At 39.9% G+C, this 27,428-nt stretch overlaps 1 protein-coding gene across 1 annotated transcript in view; it reads left to right on the top strand.

Annotated features, from left to right (window-relative positions):
• The first annotated feature begins 3,730 nt into the window (after nt 1-3,730).
• The window catches only part of LOC133761864 (olfactory receptor 9A4), an 85,829-nt gene continuing 62,131 nt past the window's right edge, over nt 3,731-27,428 (top strand). The window contains 3 exon segments of the mRNA XM_062194774.1: nt 3,731-3,876; nt 3,878-4,106; nt 4,108-4,506. Of these exon segments, the coding sequence (XP_062050758.1) occupies nt 3,731-3,876; nt 3,878-4,106; nt 4,108-4,506 (774 nt within the window).

Here is a 27,428-nt window from a genome sequence, read left to right as displayed (position 1 = left end):
TATCATACTGCCTTAGTGATAGTGTAAATCAATCTAAAATCTTTGGAGATTAATTGATGGAAATAAAAAGCAGTGGCTTTAATGCATTTAAAGCTTGACCTAGAAATTCCAACTTTAGGGATTTATTCTAAAATATAATCATTCATTATAGTTATATATGAATAAGTATTTGTAACATCATTTTTCATAATAAAAAATAAAACAACAGAAATTTATCAGTGGACGTATCTGATAAAGAACACACATTCATATCATGGAATACTTTGCAAAAAGAGACAGGGCATGGCATGTGTATTGATATGGAAGGGATTTCTTTTTATGTTGGTAAGTGAGAAAGAGAAGGTTGCAAAACAGATTTTCACAGCATTTTCTTAAAATGAATATGGAAATACATGCTTAGAAAATTTCTCTAAAATTACATGGCAAGCTACTTTGGCTTGTGCAGTTTAAGAAATTGGAAAGAAGAAACTTCCCAATTTATACCCTTAGCCACCAGTTGACATTCTCATGTATAACAGGTGTGCTTAAAATAAAAGCCAAAATCTAGATAAATGTTTTATAACTCTCACTTTTTGTCTTACTCCAGCATCAAGCAGATTTCCAATTTATATGCTTTCACTTCTTGCAGGCTGTAAATATAACTGTCCCTCTGTTCCCGCACTTCGAAGTAGCCCAGCTGGTATCAGGGACACGCCATAGGAAAAAAGTGGCAGGAAGGATCTTGCTTATGCATAAGATACACGTATGTTCACAGGCGTGGAAACCTCCAGCAACACCTCAAAGCAGAGTGAGATTCGGGCACAGACTGCTCTGCTATATCCTGTGGGGGCCACGGGACTAGGAGAATGAGCCTCTGTACAATGAGTGAAGGAGTAATCAGGATTCAAAGGGATATTTGGGGAAGTTAAGGCTTTGAGACCAACATGTAGACTTCTGTGGGTGTTGGTGCAAGTTTTAAGGGGGATTATTGTATCTTCTATTGGGAGAAAAAGTTTAGTTTTGGCTTCAAACAACTAAGTGAATCCCAGGAAGAGCGTTGGCTGAAGGATGGAAGTGAACTGCTTTGAGTCTGAGATATTTTATGGAAACCTAGACTTAGGACCTTGGGGAAAGACAGCCCTGGTCCCTGGTATTAATAAGTTTCTGGCTGGTAAGATTCCAGGTTTTCCCACTAAACAAAAACTTTCAAAAGTTCTAAAACTTAATTGGTTAAAAATGGGAATGACTAAAAGTCTGTTCTTTTTCCTGGCTGATTGCTTAGGGGTTCCCTGAACTTGAGCTAGTTAAGAAGAGGTACCTCAGTGAGTAGATCCCCTTGGGAAAGAGGGGAGAAGGATAGAATGAGAAAGGGAGGGAGACCTTCAGCTTGCACAACACAGTAGCATTGCTATTTCTGGACTGTTTGCTAAGCTCCTCAGTGAGGACAGTTTCCTTCCCTACCACGAGTGGGGACAGCAGCAGGTTGCTCTGCTCTCTGTGCATGCCTCAGGACTGGGCTGCAGGTGTTAGCCTCAGCCACACCCCAGAACAGTAGAAATGAGTGAAGTCCCTCCATACTGGTGACTGTCTTCCCCACAGTTCTCTTCTGTGAAGGAGAGAATAGGAGATGAAGTGAAACGGAAGTGCTGACCAGGGCTGCCTTCTAGCACAAGGACAATGGGAGTGTGAAGAGAGGACTAGGGGAGTAGCAGAAGGCACTGGCTCATCCCCAGATCCCTCCTCCACAGCAGAGTACTTTCAGCTCTCTTTTGCCCCAGTGCTAGATAGATAGAGACATGGGTTTGACCATGGCTAGGACAAGTATCATTTAATCCCAGGTCATGCATCCATCATTCCCAGTTTTTCATCACTACTTACTTTTTTTAAAAAAGGTTTTATTTATTTGAAAGGCAGAGAGAAAGGCCTTCCATCTGCTGGTTCACTCCCCAAACATCTGTAATGGCCTGAGCTGGGCCAATCCAGAGCCAGAAGCTTCCTCCAGGTCTCCCACATGGGTGAAGGGACCCAAGCACTTGGGTCATCATCCACTGCTTTTCCAGGCCATAAACAGAGAGTTTATTGAAGAGGAGCACCTGGGACATGAACCGGCACCCATATGGGATGCCAGCGCTGCAGGTGGAGGCTTAGCCTACTACACCACAGCGCTGGACCCACTACTTACTTTTCTCAAAGAAAAGTAAATATACATACTTTTCCCACGCCAATCTCAGAATAAAGGTTGAATAAGACATATGCTTGCCCTCATAAGGTATATATGCTCATGTTACAGATGAATCAGAAATTAATGAAATAAAAATCCTATCCTCCCAAACTTTAGTTTTTCTGTTTTTTTCCTCCAGGACATGATTAATAAACCAGTATCTTACATGCCTTACTTATTGTCATGTGTATGGATAGCATCTGTACTCCCCTTGAACATACACTGCACAGGGTAGGTATTTTAAATGGTTCTGCCCCTGGCTACGATTTTTTAAACATAAATGAAGGTATAAAATAAACAATTAAGCATATGATATTAGGTATGACACGTGCTATGAAGAAAATTTAAGTGTAGTAACTAGTGTGCCTTTCCTGTTCCAGGGGTAGTTGGCAAGTGTCCTTTGAAGAGGTAATGTCTGAGTAGTGGGTTAAATGGAGAGAAAGGGAACCAGATATCCCTGGTAGCTAATGTGTTTGAGTCTGTGCCAGGTACCATCTCCTCCGAGGGCTATGCATGGGAAAGTGGAGTTAAGAGAAGAATGGATCTGGAAAATTAGAGTTTTCATCTGGAGATCTTAAAACTCTTTCTGTTTTTAAAGGTTTATTTATTTATTTGAAATGCAGAGTTACAGAGAGGCCAAGGCCAAGAAAGAGAGAGGGACAGAGAAACAGAGAGAGACAGAGAGAAAGGTTTTCTATCCACTGGTTAACTCCCCAGATGGCTGCAGTGGCTGGAGCTACACCAATCTGAAGCCAGGAGCCAGGAACTTCTTCCGGGTCTCCCATGTGGGTGCAGGGGCCCAAGGACTTGAGCCATCTTTCACTGCTTTCCCAAGCCATAGCAGAGAGAAGGATCATAAGTGGAGCAGCTGGGACTTGAACTGGTGCCCATACGGAATGCTGGCACTGCAGGTGGCTGCTTTACTCACTATACCACAGTGGCAGCCCCAGATCTTGCCACTCTTCAATATGGATTATGGATTTTTAAAATCTTGAACTAGTAGGGAATGCTGGTCTCATTTTTTCTTTTTTTTTTCTGATTCCATGGTGGTTTATGCTCCACCATTACAGATGAAGCCTGGAGCTCAAAGTCCCATCCTCTGAACATCATCTGCAATATCTTTGTTACCTAGTATATAATTCACCTAAGAGAAGTGAAGCAATCCCAAGACCAGAGGGGCCTCATTGACTCACCATCAAAACTAGACTATACAAAGGGTGTGAGCCTCTGCTACTTGTGAGAAAGCCCACTCAGTAGGGGAAAAGATAAGGAATGTGTTCCTCCCATCAGTAGGGAAGAAGGTGTCTTCACCCGTGCAGGGAGCTAGTTCCACCATAGAGCAGGAGACTCATGTGTGGACTTGAGGTGACATCCTTTAGCTCTGGCTGTGTGTGCAGCACGGTGGCAGGGGCATATCATACTGCCTGAACATCAGGTTGGAAATGGTTCCACATTCCAATCTTCCTTCTCTCTTGGGAGTAGCTCTCCTTTGGTCTCTAAGTTTCACAAGAAGCAGAGCAGGACTTGATAATGGACAGTCATTCAGGTGCCACTGAGTTCTGCCTTCTAGGCCTCCCTGCATCCCATGAACTCCATCAAGCTCTTTTCACTTGGTTCCTGTTCTTCTATTCAGTGACATTAATGGGTAACAGGGTGATCATCATCATCGTGTTGATCATCATCTGAATTCCTCTTGTATGTTTTCCTCAGCAACCTCTCTGTCCTGGAGCTCCTTGTCAAAACCATAATCATCCCTGTGATGCTGTGAGGATTGCTGCTCCCTGGCACATAGACAATATCTTTGGCTGGATGTATTGTCCAGCTCTTCCTGTACCTTTTTGGGGGGACCACAGAGTTCAGACTACTTGGAGCAATGACTGAGAAGTGTTGTGTGTCTATCTGTAACTCCTAGAGATAACTACATCATCATTAACAGCTGTAGCTGCATCTGGGTGGTCATTGCATCATGGGCATTTAGGTTTCTCTCTGAATTCTGGCCAGTCTATGCCACATTTCAATTTACCTTCTGCAAATCAAATCTGTTAGACCACTTTTACTATGATTGGGGGCAGTTACTCAAACTATCCTGTGATGACACTCTTTTTACAGAGTTTATTTTTTTCTTAAGGGCTGTTTCCATTATCATTGATTGTGTGATCTCACTAATTGTCTCCTACACCTATATCACTTCCACCATCCTCAAGATCACCTGAGCCTCTGGCCAGAAGAAAGCCTTCTCCACCTGTGCCTCCCACTTCACCTTTGTCATGATTGGCTATGACAGCTACTTGTTTCTTTTTTTGTTTGTATCTCAAAAATAAAACATTAGGAACACAGTAATTCTTCCCACCATACCTGCCCTCCACCCATTCTCCCCCTCCTTTCTCCTCCCTCTCTTATTTAGTTTGAGCAGAAAAAGAAAAAGAAGGAAAAAGAGAAAGAATGTAATAAAAAAACTAAGAGAACTGTTCCTCAATAGTCTAGACAAGGGCTGTTCTATGTTATTGCTTCTTGAAGGTGATTTTGCTCTCCCCTTCCTCTTTTCCCTTCCTTTCTCCTCCTTCTTTCTTTTTAGAAACCTAATTGTCTTTAATGAAGAGCCCAAGGATGATACATCTTTTGCAAGTTCTTAGACATAACTATAACTTAGAGATATAATAATATCCTCCATTTAATACACTAAAAGGAAGTGATTTTTGAGAACAGATTTTACTATTATGTCTCATGATACAACTCTTTGGGGACAGAGGTCCTGCACTGGAAATTAGTGCATAGTGATTCTTGTTTATTTAACAAATAACACTCTTATGGATGACATCAGTGATAACCCAAGGCTGTTGACCTGAGCAGCCTAGGTTCTGGAAGCCTTTTGGAGCCACAGATTCCTACAGTATTCAGAAAAGGTCATAAGCAAAGTAGAAGTTCTCTCCTCCCTTCAGAGAAAAGTACATCCTTCTTTGGTGGCCACTTATTTCAACTGGGGTCTCACCCACAAGGGTCCTTTATGTAGGACATTTTTTTGCCAGAGTGTCCTGGCATTCCATGCCTGAAACGCTCCCCCTGGACTTTTCAGACAGACCAGAATGCCTCAAGGACTGATTCTTTTTATTTATTTATTTATTTGACAGAGTTAGACAGTGAGAGAGAGAGAGAAAGGTCTTCTTTCCATTGGTTCACCCCCCCCCCACACACACACACACACAATGGCCGCCACAGCTGGAGCTACGCCAATCTGAAGCCAGGAGCCAGGTGCTTCCTCCTGGTCTCCCATGCAGGTGCAGGGGCCCATGCACCTGGGCCATCCTCCACTACCCCCCCAGGCCACAGCAGAGAGCTGGACTGGAAGAGGAGCAACCGGGACTAGAACCCAGCGCCCATATGGGATGCTGGCCCTGCAGGCGGAAGATTAACCAAGTGAGCCATGGCGCTGGCCCCAAGGCTGATTCTGAGGACAGAGTGTTACTTAACGCTTAATGCAATTGTCATTCTATGAGTCTTCTGTATGTACTGCTTCCCATGTTGGAGCCTTCACTCCTTTTTAGTTGTTTATTATTGTTTCCAAACACTTAGTCCTATTTATATGATCATTTTAACACTTGATCCTATCTATATGGTCACTTTACCACTTAATCCTATCTATTTGATCTTTATAACACTTCAGCTGCTATTTTTACCAGCCAGCTTAAGGGAATTTGGGTCCTATGGCAAGTTGTTAAGCTGTGCCCTTAGAAGTAAGTCCGTAGGAAAGTATGCAGGACTATGCTGCTTTGCAGTTACAAACTTCATACATTTCACAATTGCAACTTTAGGATCTTGATAATTCTTCTCTCCCACCCCCTTCTTCCCTTTCTTATTCTCATTTTTTACTAATATCTATTTTCAATTACCTTTATACATATATGGTTAACTCTGTGTGAAGTAAAGAGTTCAATATTTATATGAAAGAAAAAAGATAAGAAAAATATTATGAAGGAAAAGAAAAGATAAAATATAGACTAAAAAGCTGTTCCTCAATACTCAAGAGAAGGGCTGTTTAAAATCATTGATTCTCCAGTCCACACAGCAGACTCCTAGAATGACATTCACTGTAAATAACACTCTGACTTTAGAATCAACCCTTAAGGCTTCCTGGTCTGGCTGAAAGGCCTGTGAGAGCATTTCAGGCGTGGAAAGCCAAGACTGTGGCAAAAAATATCCTACATGAAGGATCTCTGGAAGATCTCAGTGGAAAGAAGGGGCCATCAAAGAAGGATGTACTTTTCTCTGAAGGGAATAGAGAACTTCTACTTTGCTTATGGCTGTGTCCAGATACTGATGGAGTCTATGGTCACAAAAGGCTTCCATAGCCTTGGCAGCCCGAGCAAGAGCCTCGAGTGATCACTGACGTAAATAAGAGTGTTAATTGTTAAAGTAACAACAGAAGTCACTGTGCACTTATTCCCCATGTAGGACCTCTGTCCTTAATGAGTTATACTATGAGAATTAACTGCAAATCTTGTTCTCAAACTGTACTGTACATGTTGTATGTATGTGAGGGGATGCAAACTGTTGAAATCAGTGCTTAACATAGAGTTGGTCCTCTGTATATAAAATCAACCGTGGCTCAACAGGCTAATCCTCCGCCTTGCGGCGCCGGCACACCAGGTTCTAGTCCCAGTCGGGGCACCGATCCTGTCCCGGTTGCCCCTCTTCCTGGCCAGCTCTCTGCTGTGGCTAGGGAGTGCAGTGGAGGATGGCCCAAGTCCTTGGGTCCTGCACCCCATGGGAGACCAGGAGAAGCACCTGGCTCCTGCCATCGGAACAGCGCGGTGCGCCGGCCGCAGCGCGCTACCACGGCGGCCATTGGAGGGTGAACCAACGGCAAAAGGAAGACCTTTCTCTCTGTCTCTCTCTCTCACTGTCCACTCTGCCTGTCAAAAAAAAAAAATCAACCTAAAAATGAACCATAATGAAGGGGATGGGAGAGGGAGAGGGAGGTAGAATGAGAGTCGGGGTGGGACGGTGGGTTTGAGGGAGAGAACCACTTTATTTCTAAAGTTGCACCTTTGAAAAATGGATTCATTAAATGAAAACTTTAAAATAAAAAAATCCAAAATCATCGCTTCTTAAAAATCAATTTTATTTCTACATGATGCCTTTTAGGTGCTCTGTTAGTTAGAATTTGTGCTTTTGGGCTGGCTTGTTTCACTACATATGATGTTTTCCAGTTTCATCCATTTTGTTGTAAATGACCGGACTTCATTTTTTTATTGCTGTGAGTATTCCATGGTGTACATATCCCATAATTTATTTATACAGTCTTTAGTTGATGGGCCTTTGTGTTAATTCCATGTCTTTATGATTGTGAATTGAGCTGCAATAAACATGGATGTACAGATAGCTCTTTTATATGCTGTTTTCATTTCCCTTGGGTAGATTCCCAGGAGTGGGATGGCTGGGTCACATAGTAGGTATATATTCAGACCTCTGAGATATCTGCACACTGTCTTCCATAACACCTTTACCAGTTTAAATTCCCAACAACAGTGGATTAGAGTACCTTTTTCCCCACATCCTCACCAGCATTTGATGTTTGTTGATTTGTGTATGTAAGTCATTCTAACAGGGGTGAGGTGAAACCTCATTGTGGTTTTGATCCATATTTCTCTGATTGCTAGTGATCCTGAGCATTTTTTCATGTGTCTGCTGGCCATTTGGATTTCTTCTTTTGAAAAATATCTAGCTCCTTTGCTAATTCTTAACCAGATTGTTTGGTTTTTTTTTTTTTTGGTTTAGTTTCTTGATCTCTCTATATATTCTGGTTATTAATTCTTTATCAGTTGTATAGTTTGTGAATATTTTCTCTGATTCTGCTGGTTATTTCTTTTCAGTACAGAAGCTTCTCAATTTGATGTAATCCCATTTGTCAATTTGTGCTTTGATTGCCTGTGCCTCTGGGTCTTTCCAAGAACACTTTGCCTATACCTAAGTCTTATAGGGTTTCCCCAGTGTTCTCTAATAAGTTGATGGTGTAAGGTCATAGATTTAGTTCTTTAGTCCATTTGAGTAGATTTTGGTGAAAGGTGTCAGGCAGGGGTCTTGCTTCATACTTCTGCATGTGAAAATCCAGTTTTCCTAGTACCATTTGTTTAAGAGATTGTCCTTGCACAAGGGATTGGTTTTAGCACCTTTGTCAAAGATAAGTTGGTTGTAGATTGTTGGTTTGATTTTGGGTGTTTCTATTCTGTTCCACTGATCTATCCATCTGTTTTTGTACCAGTACCAGGCTGTTTGATTGTAACTTCCCTGTAGTATGTCTTGAAATCTGGTATTGTGAAATCTCTGGCTTTGTTTTTGTTGTATAAGACTGCTTTAGCTATTTAGGGTCTCCTGTGTTTTCATATCAATTTCAACATCATTTTTCTATATCTGAGAAGATTGTCTTTGGTATTTTGATTGGTATCACATTGAATCTGTAAATTGCTTTCATTAGTGTGGACATTTTGATGATATTGATTATTTCAATACATGAACAGAAAGATTTTCCATTTTTTTGTATCTTCTATTTCTTTAATGTTTTATAATTCTCATCATAGAGATCTTTGACATCCTTGGTTAAATTTATTCCAAGGTATTTTATTTTTTGGTAGCTAATATGAATGGGATTGATCTTAGAAGCTTATTTTCAGCCATGGCATTGTCTGCATATACAAAGGCTGTTGATTTTTGTGTGTTGATTTTATATCCTGCTACATTTCCAAACTCATCTATGACATCCAATAGTTTCTGAGTGGAGTCTTTTGGATCCCCTGTGTATAGGATCATGTCATCTGAAAATAGGAATATTTTGACTTCTTCCTTCCCAATTTGTATCCTCCCTTTGATTTTTTTCTTGCCTAATGGCTTTGGCTAAAAGTTCCAGGACTATATGGAAAAGCAGTGGTGACAGTGGGCCCCCTTGTCTGGTTCCAGATCTTAGTGGGATTGCTTCCAACTTTGTCCCATTCAATAGGACATTGGCCATGGGTTTGTCATAATTTGCCTTGATTGTGTTGAGAAATGCTCCTTCTATTCCCAATTTTCTTAGAGTTTTCATCATGAAAGGATATTGTATTTGTCAAATGCTTTCTCAGCATCTATTGAGATAATCATATGGTTTTTGTTCTTCAGTTTGTAATGTGATGTATTACATTGATTTGTGAATGTTGAATCATTCCTGCATACCAGAAATAAATCCCACTTGTCCAGGTGAATGAACTTTCTGATGTGCTGTTGGATTCAATTGGCTAATATTTTGCTGAGGATTTTTGCATCTATGTTCATCAGAGAGTTTGGTCTGTAGTTCTCTTTCTCTGTTTTATCTTTTTTTTTTTGAGTTTAGGAATTAAGGTGATGCTGGCTTTGTAGAAAGAATTTGGGAGGATTCTTTCCTTTTCATTGTCTTGAATAGCTTGAGAAAAATTGGAGTTAGTTCTTCTTTAAATTTTTGGTAGAATTCAGCAGTAAAGCCATCCTGTCCTGGGCATTTCTTTGTTCGGAGGGTCTTTATTACTAATTCACATTCTTTCTTGGTCTGTTTAGGTTTTCTATCTTCATGGCTCAATTTAGGTAGATCATATGTGTTCAGGAATCTATCCATTTCTGCCACATTTTCCAGTTTGTTGGCATACTACTCTTTGTAGTAATTTCTGATTATTCTTTTTATTTCTGTGGTGTCTGTTGTTACATTTCCTTTTTCATCTCTGATTTTATTAATTTGGGTCCCCCCACCTTTTTTTTGGTTAGTTGGGCCAACAGTGTGTCAATTTTATTTATTTTTTCAAAAAACCAGCTCTTCATTTTGCTGATCTTTTTTTTTTTTTTTTTTATTGTTAATTAAACTTTTATTTAATGAATATAAATTTCCAAAGTATAGCTTGTGGGTTACAATGGCTTCCCCCCTCCCATAACCTCCCTCCCGCCCGCAACCCTCCCCCCTCCCGCTCCCTTTCTCCCTCCATTCGTGTAAAGATTCATTTTCAATTCTTTTTGTATACAGAAGATCAGTTTAGTATATATTAGGTAAAGATTTCAACATTTTGCCCATATAGCAACATCAAGTGAAAAAACTACCATTGGATTACTAATTATAGCATAAAATAGCAATGTACAGCACATTAAAGACAGAGATCCTACATAATTTTTTTTCAAAATAATTAATTTTCTATGCCATTTCCATTTTAACACCAGGTTGTTTTGTTTTTTTTTTTCATTTCCAATTCTCTTTATATACAGAAGATCACTTCAGTATATAATTAGCAAAGACCTCATCAGTCTGCGCCCACACAGAAACGCAAAGTATAAAAATACTGTTTCAGTACCAGTCGTAGCATCACTTGGCTTTAGACGACACATTGGGGACAGATCCCGCATGGGGTGTAAGTACACAGTGACTCCTGTTGCTGACTTAACAATTTGACACTCCTGTTCATGGCGTCAGTAATCTCCCTGGGCTCTAGTCATGAGTTGCAAGGGCTATGGAAGCCTTTAGGGTTCGCTGACTTTGATCTTATTCCGATAGGGTCATAGTCAAAGTGGATGTTCTCTCCTCCCTTCGGAGAAGGGTACCTCCTTCTTTGATGGCCCCGTTCTTTCCACTGGGATCTCACTCACAGAGATCATTCACTTAGGTCTTTTTTTTTTTTTTCCCATGGTATCTTGGCTTTCCATGCCTGCTATACTCTCATGGGCTCTTCAGCCAGATCTGAATGCCTTGAGGGCTGATTCTGAGGCCGGAGTGTTGTTTAGGACATCTGCCATCCTATGAGTCTGCTGTGTATCCCACTTCCCATGTTGGATCTTTCTCTCCCTTTTTGATTCTATCACTATTAGCAGATACTTATCTTGTTTGTGTGATCTCTTTGAGTCTTAGACCTATCAGAGCTATCAATTGTGAGCTGAAATTGATCACTTGGACTAGTGCGATGGCATTGGTACATGCCATCTTGATGGAATTGTGTTGGAATCCCCTGCACATTTCTAACTCCCCCATTTGCAGCCAGTCCGATTGAGCATGTTCCTAATTGTTTACCTCCTCCCTCTCTTTTTCCACTCTTAGATTTAACAGGGATCACTTTTCAGTTAAAATTTAAACACCTGAGAATAATTGTGTGTTAATTACTGAGTTCAACCAATAGTACTAGAACAACAACAACAACAACGAATACTAAAAAGGATAGAGTATTACATTGTACATCTAAAGTCAGGACAGGAGCTGATCAGTTCATTGTTGCTTATAGTGTCCATTTCACTTAACAGGTTTTCTCTTTGGCGCTCAGTTGTCACCGATCAGGGAAAACAAATGAAATTTGTCTCTTTGGGACTGGCTTAATTCACTCAGCATGATGTTTTCCAGATTGCTCCATCTCGTTGCAAATGACTGGGTTTCATTGTTTCTTACTGCTGTATAGTATTCTATGGAGTACATGTCCCATAATTTCTTTATCCAGTCTACTGTTGATGGGCATTTGGGTTGGTTCCAGGTCTTAGCTATTGTGAATTGAGCTGCAATAAACATTAATGTGCAGATGGCTTTTTTATTTGCCAAATTAAATTCCTTTGGGTAAATTCCAAGGAGTGGGATGGCTGGGTTGTATGGTAGGGTTATATTCAGGTTTCTGAGGAATCTCCAGACAGACTTCCATAGTGGCTTAACCAGTTTGCATTCCCACCAACAGTGGGTTAGTGTCCCTTTTTCCCCACATCCTCTCCAGCATCTGTTGTTGGTAGATTTCTGAATGTGAGCTATTCTCACCGGGGTGAGATGGAACCTCATTGTGGTTTTGATTTGCATTTCTCTGATTGCTAGTGATCTTGAACATTTTTTCATGTGTCTGTTGGCCATTTGGATTTCCTCTTTCGAAAAATGTCTATTGAGGTCCTTGGCCCATCTCTTAAGTGGGTTGTTTGTTTTGTTGTTGTGGTTTTTCTTGATTTCTTTGTAGATTCTGGTTATCAATCCTTTATCTGTAGTATAATTTGCGAATATTTTTTCCCATTCTGTTGGTTGCCTCTTCACTTTCCTGACTGTTTCTTTCGAGGTACAGAAGCTTCTCAATTTGATGCAATCCCAAATGTTAATTTTGGTTTTGACTGCCTGTGCTTTTGGAGTATTTTCCAGGAAGTCTTTGCCTGTGCCTATATCTTGCAGGGTTTCTCCAATGCTCTCTAATAATTTGATGGTTTCGGGTCGTAGATTTAAGTCTTTAATCCATGTTGAATGAATTTTTGTGTAAGGTGATAGGTATGGGTCTTGCTTCAAGCTTCTGCACGTGGAAATCCAATTTTCCCAGCACCATTTATTGAATAGACTGTCCTTATTCCAGGGATTAGATTTGGATCTTTGGTCAAATATAAGTTGGCTGTAGATGTTTGGATTGATTTCTGGTGTTTCTATTCTGTTCCATTGGTCTATCCATCTGTTTCTGTACCAGTACCATGCTGTTTTGATAACAACTGCCCTGTAGTATGTCCTAAAATCAGGTATTGTGATGCCTCCGGCTTTGTTTTTGTTGTACAGGATTGCTTTGGCTATTCGAGGTCTTCTGTGTCTCCATATGAATTTCAGCATCATTTTTTCTAGATCTGTGAAGAAGGTCTTCGGGATCTTGATGGGTATTGCATTGAATGTATAAATTGCTTTTGGGAGGATAGACATTTTGATGATGTTGATTCTTCCAATCCATGAGCATGGAAGATTTCTCCATTTTTTGGTATCCTCTTCTATTTCTTTCTGTAAGGTTTTGTAGTTTTCATCGTAGAGATCTTTAACGTCTTTGGTTAAGTTTATTCCAAGGTATTTGATTGTTTTTGTAGCTATTGTGAATGGGATTGATTTTAGAAGTTCTTCCTCAGCCGTGGCATTGCCTGTGTATACAAAGGCTGTTGATTTTTGTGCATTGATTTTATATCCTGCTACTTTGCCAAACTCTTCGATGAGTTCCAGCAGTCTCTTAGTAGAGTTCTTTGGGTCCCCTAAATAAAGAATCATATCATCTGCAAAGAGGGATAGTTTGAGTTCTTCCTTCCCAATTTGTATCCCTTTAATTTCTTTTTCTTGCCTAATAGCTCTGGCCAAAACTTCCAGAACTATATTGAATAGCAGTGGTGAGAGAGGGCATCCCTGTCTGGTACCAGATTTCAGTGGAAATGCTTCCAACCTTTCCCCGTTCAATAGGATGTTGGCCGTGGGTTTTTCATATATTGCTTTGATTGTATTAAGGAATGTTCCTTCCATACCCAGTTTGCTTAGAGTTTTCATCATGAAAGGGTGTTGTATTTTATCAAATGCTTTCTCTGCGTCTATTGAGAGAATCATATGGTTTTTCTTCTGCAGTCTGTTAATGTAGTGTATTACGTTGATTGTTTTGCGAATGTTGAACCATCCCTGCATACCGGGGATGAATCCCACTTGGTCTGGGTGGATGATCTTTCTGATGTGTTGTTGCATTCTATTGGCCAGAATTTTATTGAGAATTTTTGCATCTATGTTCATCAGGGATATTGGTCTGTAATTCTCTTTCAGTGTTGCGTCTCTTTCTGGCTTAGGAATTAAGGTGATGGTGGCTTCATAGAAGGAATTTGGGAGGATTCCCTCTTTTTCGATTGCTCTGAATAGTTTGAGAAGAATTGGAGTTAGTTCTTCTCTAAATGTCTGGTAGAACTCCGCAGTGAATCCATCTGGCCCTGGGCTTTTCTTTGTTGGGAGGGCCTTTATTACTGTTTCAATTTCTGTGTCAGTTATTGGTCTGTTTAGGTTTTCTATGTCTTCCTGGCTCAATTTAGGGAGGTTGTATGTGTCTAAGAATCTGTCCATTTCTGATAGATTTTCTTGTTTGCTGGCATACAAGTCCTTGTAGTAATTTCTGATGATTCTTTTTATTTCTGTGGCGTCTGTTGTTACGTTTCCCATTTCATCTCTGATCCTATTGATTTGGGTCTTTTCTCTTCTTTTTTTAGTTAGTTGGGCCAATGGGGTGTCAATTTTGTTTATTTTTTCAAAAAACCAGCTCCTCGTTTGGCTGATTTTTTGTAATGTTTTTTTGGATTCAATCTTGTTGATTTCTTCTCGGATTTTAATTATTTCTCTTCTCCTACTGGGTTTGGGTTTGGTTTGCTGCAGATTTTCTAGATCCTTGAGGTGACTTGAAAGCTCATCTATTTGGTGCCTTTCCAATTTCTTGATGTAGGCACCTATTGATATAAACTTTCCTCTTAACACTGCTTTTGTTGTATCCCATAGGTTTTGGTATGTTGTGCTGTTATCCTCATTTACTTCCAGAAAATTTTTGATTTCTCTTTTAATTTCTTCTATGACCCATTGTTCATTCAGGAGCATGTTGTTCAATCTCCATGTGTTTGCACGTGCTCTAGGGATTCCTGAGTTGCCAATTTCCAATTTCATTCCTTTGTGGTCTGAGAAGCTGCATGGTATGATTTTAATTCTTTTGAATTTGCTGAGACTTGCTTTATGGCCTAGTATGTGGTCAATCCTAGAGAGGGTTCCATGTACTGCTGAGAAGAATGTAAAGTCCTTAGATGTAGGATGAAATGTTCTGTAGATGTCTGTTAGATCCATTTGGGCTATAGTGTCATTTAAATCTACTGTCTCCTTGTTGATCTTCTGTCCTGTTGATCTGTCTATCTCTGAGAGTGGAGTATTGAAGTCCCCCAGTACTATTGTATTAGGGTCTAAGTCTCCCTTTAAGTCCCTTAACAAGTCTTTTAAATAGGCTGGTGCCCTGTAATTAGGTGCATATACGTTGATAATCGTTATATCTTCCTGTTGAATGGATCCCTTAATCATTATATAGTGCCCCTCTTTGTCTCTCCTAACAGTTTTTGTGGTAAAGTTTATGTTGTCCGATATTAAGATGGCTACGCCTGCTCTCTTTTCATTTCTGTTGGCGTGGTATATCTTTTTCCAGCCTTTCACTCTCAGCTTGTATGGATCATTGTTGGATAGATGGGTTTCTTGTAAGCAGCAAAAGGATGGGTTTTGGTCCTTAACCCAATCGGCCAATCGGTGTCTTTTAACTGGACAGTTCAAGCCATTAACATTCAATGTGACTATTGAAAAGGAGTAACTTTGCCCTGCCATTTGCCAAAGATATTTTCTAATATCTGGTTTGAGCTTCTTGTGATCTTTTGCTCTTAGGTTTCCTTCCTTTACCTTCTTTCATATTGGTGACCGTGTTTCTGTGTTTCTGTATGTAACACATCTTTAAGCATCTTTTGCAGGGCTGGACGAGTGGCGACAAATTCTTTCAATTTCTGTTTGCTGTGAAAGGTCTTAATTTCACCTTCATTCACAAATGAGAGCTTTGCAGGATATAATATTCTGGGCTGGCAGTTTTTCTCTCTTAGTACCTGGGCTATATCTCGCCATTCTCTCCTGGCTTGTAGGGTTTCTGATGAGAAATCAGCTGTAAGTCTAATTGGAGATCCTCTGAGAGTAATCTGGCGTTTCTCTCTTGCACATTTTAGGATCTTTTCTTTGTGTTTCACTGTGGTGAGTTTGATTACGACGTGTCTTGGTGAGGATCTCTTTTGATCATGTTTATTAGGGGTTCTCTGAGCTTCCTGTACTAGGATGTCTCTGTCCTTCTCCAAACCTGGGAAATTTTCTGCTAGTATCTCACTAAAAAGGCCTTCTAATCCTTTCTCCCTTTCCATGCCTTCAGGAACTCCTAGAACCCGAATGTTGGGTTTTTTAATAGTATCCTGTAGATTCCTAACAGTATTTTTTAGATTACTGATTTCTTCTTCTTTTTTTTGATTTGACTGTTTCCTTTCCTGTTCTCTGTCTTCTAATTCCGATATTCTCTCTTCTGCTTCATCCATTCTGTTTTTAAGGCTCTCTAATGTGTTTGCCATTTGATCTATTGAGTTCTTCATTTCATTGAGATTTTTTGCCAGTACTGCAGTTTCCTGTTCCACTAATTTTTTCATTTCATTTTGATTCCTCCTTAATATTTCATTTTCACGGGAGAGATTTTCTATCTTGTCCATTAAGGATTTCTGTAGTTCAAGAATTTGTTTTTGAGAACTTCTTAATGTTCTTATGAAATTTTTGCCATCTGCTTCGTGCATTTGCTCTAACTGTTCCTCTTCATAATCTTGCATTGGCGTGTCTTGTTCACTTGGGGGCGTCATAGTGCTATCCTTATCTTTGGTACCTCCGCTTCTACGTTTCTTGCTTGGCATGTTAGAGATAGTTTGTGGTGTTTTTGTTTTTGTTTTTGTTTTTGTTTTTGTTTTTGTTTTTTTCTCTCGTTATACTGTGCCTCTGAGTGAGCTGTCTGTTTTGTTGGAGCCTTAGGGGCTGTGATGGGTGTGGCTAGAGAGCTATGCTTGTTTCTTGAGGTTTAAGGCTGTGTAAAGAGCGACTCTCCCGGATTACTTGCTCCTTGCTGGGACGCTCTCTCTCTCTCTCTCTCTCTCTTTTTTTTTTTTTTTTTCTTTTGACTCAGTTGGGTGTGGAGTTGAGGGTAGTTGAAATCTAGCCTCTGTGGGTATTCGTTTGATTTATGCCTGGGAACATACACAGGGTTTATGCAGCCCTCAATGTGTTCTCCAGTTTCGCTAAAGATACTGAGTTTGGCTGAGCTTTACATATGTAAAATCGCGGTGCTCTTTGTTTTGCTTGGTGAGTGAAGGGAGAGGCCTCTGTTCCCCCTCCCCCCAGTGTCTCGGACTTCTCAGGTCTTTGTCTTACCGACCTCCGTTCCCGCGCTGGCGAGATTCTGTGGCTCTGGCTCCTCTCCCGCTCGACTCGTCTCGGTTGGTTTTCCACGCGGTGGGTTCCCTGTAAGTCCTCCGTGTCTCATCCACAAGATCCGGAAGCGTCTCTCTGCAGTTTTTTTTTTTTGAGTCTTTTCCTGAGGCTACAGTAATTCCACTTTTATGAGAGTTTATTTTCCCAAACTAAGGCACACGTCCTCACTATCCGCCATCTTGGCTCCGCCCCCCATTTTGCTGATCTTTTATATTATTTTATTGATTTCAATTTTGTTGATTTCTTCTCTAATTTTAATTATTTATTTTCTCCTACTAGTTTTGGGTTTAGTTTGCTATTGTTTTTCTAGGTCCTTGAGATTCATTGATAGCTCATTTACTTGGTGCTTTTCTAGTTTCTTGATGTGGACTCTGATTGCTATAAACTTTCCTATTAACACTGCTTTTGAAGTTTTGATATGTTGTATTGTCATCTTCATTTATTTCCAGAAACTTTGATTTCTCTTTTAATTCCTCTATGACCCACTGTTCATTCTGGAGCATGTTGTTCATTCTCCATGTGTTTGCATATGTTCTGGGGATTCCTGAGTTGTTGATTACCAGCTTCATTCCACTGTGGTCACAGAATATGCATAGTATGATTTTGATTTTTTTGAATTTGCTGAGATTTGCTTTATGGCCTAGCATGTTGTCAATCCTAGAGAAAGTTCCATGCACTGGTGAGAAGAATCTGTATTCTGTGGCTGTAGGATGTAAAGCTCTGTTGATATCTGTGAGGTTCATTTGGTCTATAGTGTCAACTAACTCTTGTGTTTCCTTGCTGATTTTCTGTCTTGTTGATCTGTCCATTGTTAAAAGTGGGGTACTGAAGTCCCCCATTATATTGTATTTGAGTCTATGTCTCCCTTTAAATCCATTAACATTTCTTTTAGATAGCCAGATGCCCTGTAATTAGATGCATATGCATTTATAATAGTCACATCTTCCTGTTGAATTCATCCCTTAACCATTATATTGTGCCCTTCTTTGTCTCTATTAATAGTTTTTGTGTGAAAATTTATTTTGTCTGCTATTAGGATGGCTACACCAGCTCTTTTTTGGTTTCTGTTAGCATGGATTATCTTTTTCCATCCTTTCCCTTTCAGTCTGCATGCATCTTTCTTGGTGAGATGTGTTTTTTGTAGACAGTAAGTAGATGGGTTTTGTTTCTGAATGCATTCAGCCAGTCTGTTGGTTAACTGTACAGCTGAGGCCGTTTATATTCAGGGTGACTATTATTATGTAATGTCATTGCCTGCCATATTTCCATTAATAGTCCTATTTTTTTACTTTGGGTTTCCTTTGTACTTTTACTGGGGGATTTTCTGCCTTCACCTTCTTTCATAGTGATGTTCCTGTTTCTTTGTTTCTGTGTGTACCACATCCTTGAGCATCTTTTATGGAGCTGGTCAGGTAGTTACAAATTCTTTCAATTTCTGTTTGTTATGGAAGGTCTTTATTTCACCTTCATTCACAAATGAGAGCTTTGTAGATATGGTATTCTGGGTTGACAGTTTTTTTTCTCTTAAGACTTGAAATATATCTCACCATTCTCTCCTAGCCTGCAGGGTTTCTGATTAGAAGTCCACTGTGAGTCTAATTGCAGTTCCTCTGAATGTGAGCAGGTGTTTCTCTCACACATTGTAGAATCTTTATGTTTTGTTGTGGAGAGTTTACTACTATGTGTTGTGGTGAAGATCTTTTCTGGTTGTGTCTATTGGGAGTTCTGTGTTCTTCTTGTATTTGGATGTCCCTTTTTTCTCCAAATTCAGGAAATTTTCTGTTACTATTTTGTTAAAAATGCCTTCTAACCCTTTCTCTCTTTTCATGCCTTTGGGAGTTCCTTACCCAGACCCATATGTTAGGTCATTTGATAGAATCTTGTAGATCTCTAATAGTGTTTTTTAGTTTTCTAATTTTTTCTTTTTTTTGTCCAATTGTAAAATTTCCAGAAATTTGTTTTCTAGTTCAGATGTTCATTCTTTTTCCTCACCTATACTGTTGTTAAGAATTTCCACTGCATTTTTATTTGATCTATTGAATTCTTCATTTCTAGCATTTCAATCTGATTTCTTTTTAATATCAATTTCATGTGAAAAATTTTCATTTAGTTTGTGAATTTGCTTCTGAAGGCTTCTAAGTAATCTGATGATTAAATTTTGGAATTCCATTCCTGGCATATTCTCTTTTTTTTTTCTACTTTTTTTTTTTTTTTTTGGTTCTGGCTTATTTCTTTTTTTTTTTTTTTTACTTTTATTTAATGAATATAAATTTCCAAAGTACAGCTTATGGGTTACGATGGCTTCCCCCCTCCCGTAACTTCCCTCCCGCCCGCAACCCTCCCCTCTCCCGCTCCCTCTCCCCTTCCATTCATGTAAGGATTCATTTTCAATTCTCTTTGTACACAGAAGATCAGCTTAGTATATATTGGGTAAAGTTTTCAACATTTTGCCCATATAGCAATACAAAGTGAAAAAAAACTACCATTGGATTACTAATTATACCATTAAATAACAATGTACAGCACATTAAAGACAGAGAACCCACATGATTTTTTTTTTCAAATTAATTAACTTTCTATGCCATTTCCCCTTCAATACCAGGTTGTTATTTTTTTTTTTTTCATTTCCAATTCTCTTTATATACAGAAGATCACTTCAGTATATCATTAGTATAGAGCTCATCAGTTTGTGCCCACACAGAAACGCAAAGTATAAGGATAAAGTATTACATTCTATATCTAGAGTCAGGACCTAAGCTGATCAGGTCATTGTTTCTTATAGTGTCCATTTCATTTCAGCAGGTTTCCCCATTGGTGCTCAGTTAGTTGTCGCCGATCAGGGAAAACAAATGATATTTGTCTCTTTGGGACTGGCTTAGTTCACTCAGCATGATGTTTTACAGATCCCTCCATCTTGTTTCAAATGACTGGGTTTCATTGTTCCTTACTGCTGTATAGTATTCTATGGAGTACATGTCCCATAATTTCTTTATCCAGTCTACTGTTGATGGGCATTTGGGTTGGTTCCAGGTCTTAGCTATTGTGAATTGAGCTGCAATAAACATTAATGTGCAGATGGCTTTTTTATTTGCCAAATTAATTTCCTTTGGGTAAATTCCAAGGAGTGGGATGGTTGGGTTGTATGGTAGGGTTATGTTCAGGTTTCTGAGGAATCTCCAGACTGACTTCCATAATGGCTTAACCAGTTTGCATTCCCACCAACAGTGGGTTAGTGTCCCTTTTTCCCCACATCCTCTCCAGCATCTATTGTTGGTAGATTTCTGGATGTGAGCCATTCTCACCGGGGTGAGGTGAAACCTCATTGTGGTTTTGATTTGCATTTCTCTGATTGCTAGTGATCTTGAACATTTTTTCATGTGTCTGTTGGCCATTTGGATTTCTTCTTTTGAAAAGTGTCTATTGAGGTCCTTGGCCCATCTCTTCAGTGGGTTGTTTCTTCTGTTGTTGTGGATTTTCTTGATTTCTTTGTAGATTCTGGTTATCAACCCTTTATCTGTAGCATAATGTGCAAATATTTTCTCCCATTCTGTCGGTTGCCTCTTCACTTTCCTGACTGTTTCTTTCGAAGTACAGAAACTTCTCAATTTGATGCAATCCCAAATGTTAATTTTGGTTTTGACTGCCTGTGCTCCTGGGGTCTTTTCCAAAAAGTCTTTGCCTGTACCTATATCTTGCAGGGTTTCTCCAATGCTCTCTAATAATTTGATGGTTTCGGGCCGTAGATTTAAGTCTTTAATCCACGTTGAGTGAATTTTTGTGTAAGGTGAAAGGTATGGGTCTTGCTTCAAGCTTCTGCATATGGAAATCCAGTTTTCCCAGCACCATTTATTGAATAGACTGTCCTTATTCCAGGGATTAGTTTTGGGTCTTTGATCAAATATAAGTTGGCTGTAGATGTTTGGATTGATTTCTGGTGTTTCTATTCTGTTCCATTGGTCTATCCATCTGTTTCTGTACCAGTACCATGCTGTTTTGATAACAACTGCCCTGTAGTATGCCCTGAAATCTGGGATTGTGATGCCTCCGGCTTTGTTTTTGTTGTACAAGATAGCTTTGGCTATTCGAGGTCTTCTGTGTCTCCATATGAATTTCAGTATCATTTTTTCCAGATCTGAGAAGAATGTCTTCGGTATCTTGATTGGTATTGCATTGAATGTATAAATTGCTTTTGGGAGAATAGACATTTTGATGATATTGATTCTTCCAATCCATGAGCATGGAAGATTTCTCCATTTTTTGGTATCCTCTTCTATTTCTTTCTTTAAGGTTTTGTAGTTTTCATCATAGAGTTCTTTAACGTCCTTGGTTAAGTTTATTCCAAGGTATTTGATTGTTTTTGTGGCTATTGTGAATGGGATTGATTTTAGAAGTTCTTCCTCGGCCGTGGCATTGCCTGTGTATACAAAGGCTGTTGATTTTTGTGGATTGATTTTATATCCTGCTACTTTGCCAAACTCTTCGATGAGTTCCAATAGTCTCTTAGTAGAGTTCTTTGGGTCCCCTAAATAAAGAATCATATCATCTGCAAAGAGGGATAGTTTGACTTCTTCCTTCCCGATTTGTATCCCTTTAATTTCTTTTTCTTGCCTAATAGCTCTAGCTAAAACTTCCAGAACTATATTGAATAGCAGTGGTGAGAGTGGGCATCCCTGTCTGGTGCCAGATCTCAGCGGAAATGCTTCCAACTTTTCCCCATTCAATAGGATGTTGGCCGTGGGTTTTTCATATATTGCTTTGATTGTATTGAGGAATGTTCCTTCCATACCCAGTTTGCTTAGAGTTTTCATCATGAAAGGGTGTTGTATTTTATCAAATGCTTTCTCTGCGTCTATTGAGAGAATCATATGGTTTTTCTTCTTCAGCCTGTTAATGTGGTGTATTACGTTGATTGTTTTGTGGACGTTGAACCATCCTTGCATACCAGGGATAAATCCCACTTGGTCTGGGTGGATGATCTTTCTGATATGTTGTTGCATTCTATTGGCCAGAATTTTATTGAGGATTTTTGCATCTATGTTCATCAGGGATATTGGTCTGTAATTCTCTTTCAATGCTGCATCTTTTTCCGGCTTAGGAATTAAGGTGATTGTGGCTTCATAGAAAGAATTTGGGAGAATTCCTTCTTTTTCGATTGCTCTGAATAGTTTGAGAAGCATTGGAGTTAGTTCTTCTTTAAATGTCTGGTAGAACTCAGCGGTGAATCCATCTGGTCCTGGGCTTTTCTTTGTTGGGAGGGCCTTTATTACTGTTTCAATTTCTGTGTCAGTTATGGGTCTGTTTAGGTTTCCTATGTCTTCCTGGCTCAATTTAGGTAGGTTGTATGTGTCCAAGAATCTGTCCATTTCTGATAGATTTCCCTGTTTGCTGGCATACAAGTCCTTGTAGTAATTTCTGATGATTCTTTTTATTTCTGTGGTGTCTGTTGTTATGTTTCCTTTTTCATCTCTGATCCTATTGATTTGGGTCTTTTCTCTTCTTTTTTTAGTTAGTTGGGCCAATGGGGTGTCAATTTTGTTAATTTTTTCAAAAAACCAGCTCCTCGTTTGGCTGATTTTTTGTAATGTTTTTTTGGATTCAATCCTGTTGATTTCTTCTTTGATTTTAATTATTTCCCTTCTTCTACTGGGTTTGGGTTTGGTTTGCTGCAGATTTTCTAGATCCTTGAGATGACTTGAAAGCTCATCTATTTGGTGCCTCTCCAATTTCTTGATGTAGGCTCCTATTGATATAAACTTTCCTCTTAGCACTGCTTTTGTTGTATCCCATAGGTTTTGGTATGTTGTGTTGTTATCCTCATTTACTTCCAGAAAATTTTTGATTTCTCTTTTAATTTCTTCTATGACCCATTGTTCATTCAGGAGCATGTTGTTCAATCTCCATATGTTTGCACGTGCTCTGGGGATTCCCGAGTTGCTAATTTCCAATTTGATTCCTTTGTGGTCTGAGAAGCTGCATGGTATGATTCTAATTCTTTTGAATTTGCTGAGACTTGCTTTATGGCCTAGTATGTGGTCAATCCTAGAGAAGGTTCCATATACTGCTGAGAAGAATGTAAAGTCCTTAGATGTAGGATGAAATGTTCTGTAGATATCTGTTAGATCCATTTGAGCTATAGTGTCATTTAAATCTGCTGTCTCCTTGTTGATCTTCTGTCCTGATGATCTGTCTATCTCTGAGAGTGGAGTATTGAAGTCCCCCAGTACTATTGTATTGGGGTCTAAGTCTCCCTTTAAGTCCCTTAACAAGTCTTTTAAATAAGCTGGTGCCCTGTGATTCGGTGCATATACATTGATAATTGTTATATCTTCCTGTTGAATGGATCCCTTAATCATTAAATAGTGTCCCTCTTTGTCTCTCCTGACAGTTTTTATGGTAAAGTTTATGTTGTCCGATATTAAGATGGCTACGCCTGCTCTTTTTTCATTTCTGTTGGCATGGTATATCTTTTTCCAGCCTTTCACTTTCAGTCTGTATGGATCATTGTTGGAAAGATGAGTTTCTTGTAAGCAGCAAAAGGATGGGTTTTGTTCCTTAACCCAATCAGCCAATCGGTGTCTTTTAACTGGACAGTTCAAGCCATTAACATTCAATGTGACTATTGAGAAGGAGTAACTTTGCCCTGCCATTTGCCAAAGATATTTTCTGATATCTGGTTTGAGATTCCTGTGTTCTTTTGTTGTGAGGTTTCCTTCCTTTACCTTCCTTCATATTGGCTACCGTGTTTCTGTGTTTCTGTATGTAATACATCTTTAAGCATCTTTTGCAGGGCTGGACGAGTGGCGACAAATTCTTTCAGTTTCTGTTTGCTGTGAAAGGTCTTTATTTCACCTTCATTCACAAATGAGAGCTTTGCAGGATATAATATTCTGGGCTGGCAGTTTTTCTCTCTTAGTACCTGGGCTATATCTTGCCATTCTCTCCTGGCTTGTAGGGTTTCTGATGAGAAGTCAGCTGTAAGTCTAATTGGAGATCCTCTGAGAGTAATCTGGCGTTTCTCTCTTGCACATTTTAGGATCTTTTCTTTGTGTTTCACTGTGGTGAATTTGATTATGACGTGACGTGGTGAGGTTCTCTTTTGGTCATGTTTATTAGGGGTTCTATGAGCTTCCTGTACTAGGATGCCTCTGTCTTTCTCCAAATCTGGGAAATTTTCTGCTAGTATCTCACTAAAAAGGCCTTCTAATCCTTTCTCCCTTTCCATGCCTTCAGGAACTCCTAGAACCCGAATGTTGGGTTTTTTAATAGTATCCTGTAGATTCCTGACAGTGTTTTTTAGATTTCTGATTTCTTCTTCTTTTCTTTGATTTGCCTGTTGCCTTTCCTGTTCTCTGTCTTCTAATTCCGATATTCTCTCTTCTGCTTCACCCATTCTGTTTTTAAGGCTCTCTAGTGTGTTTGCCATTTGATCTATTGAGTTCTTCATTTCATTGAGGTTTTTTGTCACTATCTCAATTTTATGTTCTACTAGTTTTTTCATTTCATTTTGATTTCTCCTTAATATTTCATTTTCACGGGAGAGATTTTCTACCTTGTCCATTAAGGATTTCTGTAGTTCAAGAATTTGTTTTTGAGAATTTCTTAATGTTCCTATCACTTTTTTGAGATCTGCTTCTTGCATTTCCTCTATCTCTTCATCTTCATAATCTTGCTTTGGCGTGTCTTTCTCATTTGGGGGCGTCATAGTGTCTTCCTTGCTTTTGTTACCTCGGCTTCTATGTTTATTGTTTGGCATGTTGGAGATAATTTATGGTTTTTTTGTTTTTTGTTTTTGACTCAGTTGGGAGTGGAGTTGAGGGTAGTTGAAATCTGGCCTCTGTGAGTATTCGTTTGATCTACCTCTGGGACCACACCAAGAGTTTATTCAGCCCTCAATGTGTTCTCCAGTTTTGCTAAAGTTATTGAGTTTGGCTGCGCTTTAGATATGTAAAATCGCAGTGCTCTTTGTTTTGCTTGTTGAGTGAAGGGTGAGGCCTCTGTTTCCCTCCCCCCTCAATGTCTTGGATTTCTGAGGTCTTACCCTCTTCCGTTGGTTCCCGCGCTGGCGAGGTTCTGTGGCACGGCTCCCGCCGCACACGGCTCCCGCCGCACACGGCTCCCGCCACACACGGCTCCCGCCGCCCGGCTGGCTCCCGCCGCACACGGCTCCGCTTCCGCCGCCCGGCTGGCTCCCGCCGCACACGGCTCCGCTTCCGCCGCCCGGCTGGCTCCCGCCGCACACGGCTCCGCTTCCGCCGCCCGGCTGGCTCCCGCCGCACACGGCTCCGCTTCCGCCGCCCGGCTGGCTCCCGCCGCACACGGCTCCGCTTCCGCCGCCCGGCTGGCTCCCGCCGCACACGGCTCCGCTTCCGCCGCCCGGCTGGCTCCCGCCGCACACCTTTTTTCTACTTTTATTTAATGAATATAAATTTCCAAAGTATAGCTTATGGGTTACAATGGCTTCCCCCCTCCCATAACTTCCCTCCCACCCGCAACCCTCCCCTTTCCCGCTCCCTTTCCCCTTCCATTCATGTAAAGATTCATTTTCAGTTCTCTTTGTATACAGAAGATCAGTTTAGTATATATTAGGTAAAGATTTCAACATTTTGCCCATATAGCAACATAAAGTGAAAAAACTACCATTGGATTACTAATTATAGCATTAAATAGCAATGTACAGCACATTAAAGACAGAGATCCTACATTATTTTTTTTTCAAATTAATTAATTTTCTATGCCATTTCCATTTTAACACCATGTTGTTTTTTTTTTCATTTCCAATTCTCTTTATATACAGAAGATCACTTCAGTATATAATTAGTAAAGACCTCATCAGTTTGTGCCCACACAGAAACGCAAAGTATAAAAATACTGTTTCAGTACTAGTTATAGCATCACTTGGCTTTAGACGACACATTAGGGACAGATCCCACATGGGGTGTAAGTACACAGTGACTCCTGTTGCTGATTTAACAATTTGACACTCCTGTTCATGGTGTCAGTAATCTCCCTAGGCTCTAGTCATGAGTTGCCAGGGCTATGGAAGCCTTTAGAGTTCGCTGACTTTGATCTTATTCCGATAGGGTCATAGTCAAAGTGGAAGTTCTCTCCTCCCTTCGGAGAAGGGTACCTCCTTCTTTGATGGCCCCGTTCTTTCCACTGGGATCTCACTCACAGAGATCATTCATTTAGGTCTTTTTTTTTTCCATGATATCTTGGCTTTCCATGCCTGCTATACTCTCATGGGCTCTTCAGCCAGATCTGAATGCCTTGAGGGCTGATTCTGAGGCCAGAGTGTTGTTTAGGACATCTGCCATCCTATGAGTCTGCTGTGTATCCCACTTCCCATGTTGGATCTTTCTCTCCCTTTTTGATTCTATCAGTTAGTATTAGCAGATACTTGTCTTGTTTGTGTGATCTCTTTGACTCTTAGACCTATCAGAGCTATCAATTGTGAGCTGAAATTGATCACTTGGACTAGTGCGATGGCATTGGTACATGCCATCTTGATGGGATTGTGTTGGAATCCCCTGGCACATTTCTAACTCCACCATTTGCGGCCAGTCCGATTGAGCATGTTCCAAATTGTACATCTCCTCCCTCTCTTTTTCCACTCTTAGATTTAACAGGGATCACTTTTCAGTTAAAATTTAAACAGCTAAGAATAATTGTGTGTTAATTACTGAGTTCAACCAATAGTACTAGAACAACAACAACAACAACAAATACTAAAAAGGATAAAGTATTACATTGTACATCTAAAGTCAGGACAGGAGCTGATCAGTTCATTGTTGCTTATACTGTCCATTTCACTTAACAGGTTTCCCCTTTGGCGCTCAGTTGTCACCGATCAGGGAAAACAAATGATATTTTTCTCTTTGGGACTGGCTTAATTCACTCAGCATGATGTTTTCCAGATTGCTCCATCTTGTTGCAAATGACTGGGTTTCGTTGTTTCTTACTGCTGTATAGTATTCTATGGAGTACATGTCCCATAATTTCTTTATCCAGTCTACTGTTGATGGGCATTTGGGTTGGTTCCAGGTCTTAGCTATTGTGAATTGAGCTGCAATAAACATTAATGTGCAGATGGCTTTTTTATTTGCCAAATTAATTTCCTTTGGGTAAATTCCAAGGAGTGGGATGGCTGGGTTGTATGGTAGGGTTATGTTCAGGTTTCTGAGGAATCTCCAGACAGACTTCCATAGTGGCTTAACCAGTTTGCATTCCCACCAACAGTGGGTTAGTGTCCCTTTTTCCCCACATCCTCTCCAGCATCTGTTGTTGGTAGATTTCTGAATGTGAGCCATTCTCACCGGGGTGAGATGGAACCTCATTGTGGTTTTGATTTGCATTTCTCTGATTGCTAGTGATCTTGAACATTTTTTCATGTGTCTGTTGGCCATTTGGATTTCCTCTTTCGAAAAATGTCTATTG

Source organism: Lepus europaeus, chromosome 1, assembly GCF_033115175.1.
Source record: "Lepus europaeus isolate LE1 chromosome 1, mLepTim1.pri, whole genome shotgun sequence".
In the NCBI taxonomy this organism is placed as follows: Eukaryota; Metazoa; Chordata; class Mammalia; order Lagomorpha; family Leporidae; genus Lepus; species Lepus europaeus.
This window is presented reverse-complemented; position numbering and strand designations above follow the sequence as displayed.